Source organism: Gavialis gangeticus, unplaced genomic scaffold (genome assembly GCF_001723915.1).
Source record: "Gavialis gangeticus isolate Ggan-Ray unplaced genomic scaffold, GavGan_comp1, whole genome shotgun sequence".
Taxonomy (NCBI): Eukaryota; Metazoa; Chordata; order Crocodylia; family Gavialidae; genus Gavialis; species Gavialis gangeticus.
The window spans coordinates 113,241,090-113,245,617 of NW_017729022.1; the positions used below are offsets into that span (position 1 = coordinate 113,241,090).

The window sequence follows — 4,528 nt, forward strand, 5'->3', positions numbered from 1 at the left end:
CGAGTGACACACCCTGGCTGGGAAGCTTGTCCCAGCCCCAATCCCTCCCTCCCCTAGTCCCACGCCAGACTTACCAGCTGCAGGCACTGTGTCAGCTGCTTGTTCCATCTACAGCCAGATCAAGCAGCACCAGACCTTTCGGATCAGATTCAGCCAAACTGAAATCAGGACAGTGACTCAAGTCTCCAAATTGAACCACTATCCTCCATATCCAAAGCAATACTTGCCGCTTTGCACAGGCCTAATATTAGTGGTTGGATGCAAGTTTCTCTGGATGCAGCAAGTCCAACAACATGCCAATGCTATCATCTGTTGACCTCACTGTTACAGAAGCAGCATTTATTACCTTGGTTACTAGTCCGGACTGACCTGCTTGCTTTGACCAATCCTCCCTGTCAGATGCTGTTATCCTGGATTTGCTACTTTTCCTAATGGAAGCAGATGGAATAGGGCAGCCACTGATAAATTCTCAGAATACAGGACATCTCCTTACTAAGAGGCAGGGCCAACAGCCCCCTCAGCCAATCAGTAGCAAAGGGGTGGGGCTGTCACCACCTCCTCCACCAGTCAGTAGCAAGGGATGGGGTCTCTGGGATCTTCTTCCTGCCTTGCTCCCTCCCTGGCTGGCTGGCAACCCTGATGCTCCTGGCTGCGCACTTCCCTACCCCTAGGCATAGCCAACAAAACTGCAACGATAAAATGTCTGACATGTTTTTCAGTTCATTGGTGGAAATGAAAGACTTTTTGCAGTCCATTCCCTATTCAGAAATGGGCAGGGTTACAAAGCGTTCAGAAAATGGGACAGTCTGGTATAAAGCAGAACGATAAGACAGAAGTACCCACTGCTTTCCCCTGCGCTAGGAGGAAAAGCATCTATTGCAGCAGGGGAGCTTTTTCTTTGTTGCTGCAGGGGACAAGTGGGGGCTAGGTCCTGGTACCTGCCTTCCCATCTGCAGCTGGCACTTTACCTTGCAGTGGCATGGAGAAGGCACACACAGTAGGTATAACCTATGCTCCCACTCCATTTTTCTATACAACTCCAGGCTCCTGAAATATGCGTCAAGCTTAAGGGCTTCTAGGACAGCAGGACCTGCCTTTTGCTGGTTTTGCAAAGAGCAGTAACCTTCAGGTAACTTTTTTCGGATGTGAAACAAGACTACCGACTATAAGCAGCATTGAGTACTAACACAGGCAAAATGTGTCAACTTAACCACAGTAAAGAAGGGGAAGTAAAACATATATAGAACAAAGAAAAACACAACAAATCAGACTGATCATGAACCAGCATGTCTGAAGTAGCATAAATTGAGGTCATGATAGGGATTGTGTGGAGGTCTAGACTAGCTACAAGAAAAAAAAAAAAGTATATTTGAAACAGAACAAGTCTAGGGGCCTCCTTTGTGATCTGGAAAAAACCTGCATGATTATTATAAGCAGGGATCCTGGTTCTCCAATTTAAAGAAATCCTTTTCAGTTTAAAAAAAAAAAAAGTAATCCCAATCCACATTTTCCCATGATAAAAGTAAAAGGAAAATTGGGGATTTAAAAAAGAGAAAACCAGGATACTTAGTTATAAGCTTGCTGGTTTGTTGATGATACACAAGGACAGATGGGAAAGAGGCAATAAAATTGCAAGACATGTGGAAATTAGATGTGAACAAAGATCAGCAACTGAAGAGGTGGTAGAATTTAATTGGCTAACAGCAAACAAAGGAATTGTGAGGTACAAAAGAAGAGTTATATGAAAAGCAAACTTGGGTATATGACACCAAAGACACCACTGCACAGGTGGACAGACAGAAGCCCCCTTGCCCAACAGCCTATCCTGGCCAAACAAAACTCCACACAAAACACCCCCCACCCCCAGAAAAAAACCAAACCAAAAAAAATAAAAGCTACGAAGTACAGTTTATTTTTTCATTCCTTTCAGCCATTTTATCTCTCATAGCTTACCAGTATAGAAGGTTGTATTGTTGGATTCCAGTTCAAAGATGCTTTTAGTCTGTGCATCAAATCGTAGCCATAGTCCAATTGCAAGAACTGCTGTTCCAGCAAGCTGCACAAAGAAAGAAGAACATGGTTAGAATATTACTTGTTAGCATCATATTCACTTTTAGATGTGAAAGTGTCTTATTGCTCAACTACCAGAACTTATTTTTAGCATATTTACATCCCAATTAGGTGCTGCATTAGATTTTTTAAGATACCTTTTCAGCAGGAGATTCCCGTTCCACAATGAAAACATACTACATCTATGACTATGGCAAACTGTTAAGCTACACATTTCCACTGGCTCCGAAATGGCCTTACAGAAAGGATTGGAATGAAAATGGATACTTTAGTTATCTGAAGTTCTCACACCAAGTAAGACACTTTTGCAACATACTGACAATGCAGTTCATTTAGTTCCAAGTGAAAGCCAGCTAGAAATTTCAAGCCGAATTAGAAGTCTGGTTAAAAGTTCAACTTCCCAATGCTGGGTTTCATGTCTGCTGAGCTTCTAAACCAGGGGCAGGCAGTTATTTTGGCTGGAGGGCTGCTTCATGAGTTTTTGCAAGTTGTTGAGGCCTGAATGGGTAACCCCACCCCTTCACAGGTGCCCTGCCCCCCATCTTGGGACTGGAAGTCCTGCCCCTGACCTCTGACCCTTGAGACCAGAAGTCCCTCCCCTTGCCCCTGGAAGTTCTCCTTTGGATAAGAGGGTTTGCCATCTTAGCACTGGAAAAAAAACCCAAGAACAAATTATGTACTAAAAATCAAATACCCACAATATTATATTTTAAATTCAATTCAAAGATATAAATTTTTGTCCCAATACATGTGTGGTTGTGCTTTATATGTAGAAGTGATTGCATAATAGCTCAAAATGTAGTCTTACTCTTGTATAGTGTGTGGGACGTGCAGCGGTGTTGTGGGGTATGGGTGGATGTGTGTGTGGTATTTGTGGGATGTGCGATTGTGTCTGGAGGAGGTGGTGGCCCTAGGGTTTGCAAGAAGGGTTGCAAGCAGGGAGTGAGCTGGGTCCTTGCTGCCTGAAGCCTCATGGCTGTGTTTGCACTCCAGCAGCTCCTGCTGCCGCCAGGAGATGGGGCTGTCAGGGAAGAGCCTGTCAGGCTTCAGGGGCAGTGTGGGGGGCTCTGGGAGCCACAAGTCAGTGGGGATGTAGGAACTCCAAGGTGGTGCAGAACTTGCATCACATGCCTGAGGCTTGGGGCAGCAAAGGCCTGCCTGCCCCCCCACCCCAAACAGGTGACCCAGGGGATGCCACCACCTGGGAGAGATGGCCCAGTCCCCCCCGCACCCCACAGGGGCCTGGTAGCAGCTTGCCCCTGGCCCTGGGACAGGCAGGGAGGCTGTGCCTGGAGCCAGAGCAGAGGTGTGGCTGCTTTTCTGCTTCAGAAGCTCCTGCAGCTTCCAGGAGGCCCTCGGGAAGCTCCTGGCCAGCCCTGGGGGCAGTGCAGGGGACCACCTGAGGCCACTGGGGGCAGCACATGGCCCAGGACACAGGAAGGCCAGGGATGTGGTGCACAAGTTGCATCCTGCGCCTGAGGCTTGAGATAGCAACTGCCTGGCTGCCCCCCCGCTACAGGCATCCCCAGAGGGTGCTGCCACCCTGGGAGGTAGGCCTAGACTGCCCCCGCCCTGCAAGGCCCCAGCAACCTGGCAGCAGCTCATCCCCACAGCCCCAGGATGGGCAAAGAGGCTGTGCCAGGAACCGGAGCAGAGCCACAGCTGCTTTTTTCTTCTGAAAGCTCCTGTGGCCTCCCCAAGCTTCCTGTGCCCTGGGACCTGTGGAGCAGGGAGGCCCAGGCCTTCCCCCCATGGCAGCAGCACCCACCAGAGCCTCCCATGGGCAGGGCAGCAACAGCCACTGGGCCGTTGCTGCCCCAAACCTCAGGCACAGGATAGAAGTTCTGTACCACCTCCCCAAACCCCAGACCACATCCCTACCAGGTCATGCTGCTCCCCACCCCCATGCCACCCCCGGGAGGGGGAACAAGAGGGGTTGGGACCAGCGACAGCCAGGCGGTGCCCCAGGGCCAGTGCCGGCAAGGCCCAGAGTGCAGCTGCCTGGGCTGCACCAGCACAGAGGGGAGCCACCCCACTCTGAACCCTACCAGCACTGGCTCCTGTGCACCCCCTTGCTCCCAGCTCCCCACCCCAGCCCTGTGGCCAGATGGGGACCAGCACCCCCTCACCCCCCTTTACTGGGTGTTCCTGCTCCAGCATGGGCAGGGCCAGCCCTGCTCTTCCAGGGGCCTGCTGTGGCTTCCCCTGGGTCCTACTGCCCCTGGCTCCTGCCACTTTTGACAGGAACCAGAGGCAAATTTAAGAAGTGTCTAGGGGCCCTGCAGGCCAGACAGAATGGCCTGGCAGGCCACATTTTGCCCACCCCTGTTCTAAACAGAGATCTGAATATTAGTGGTTAAATGAGGAAGATGGAAACATGGGGGCAGCAGAGGGAAGAAATGCAGAAGACAGTAGTGTAAAAATATTACTGTCTAAAGATCAAGTGCAGCATTTGGGG

At 50.1% G+C, this 4,528-nt stretch overlaps 1 protein-coding gene across 1 annotated transcript in view; it reads right to left on the bottom strand.

Moving 5' to 3' along the window:
• CD9 (CD9 molecule) overlaps positions 1-4,528 on the bottom strand; it is a 58,560-nt gene that overhangs the window by 30,568 nt on the left and 23,464 nt on the right. The window contains exon 2 of the mRNA XM_019515996.1: positions 1,954-2,056. Coding sequence (XP_019371541.1) covers positions 1,954-2,056 — 103 coding nt within the window. The remainder of the gene's footprint in view (positions 1-1,953; positions 2,057-4,528) is intronic.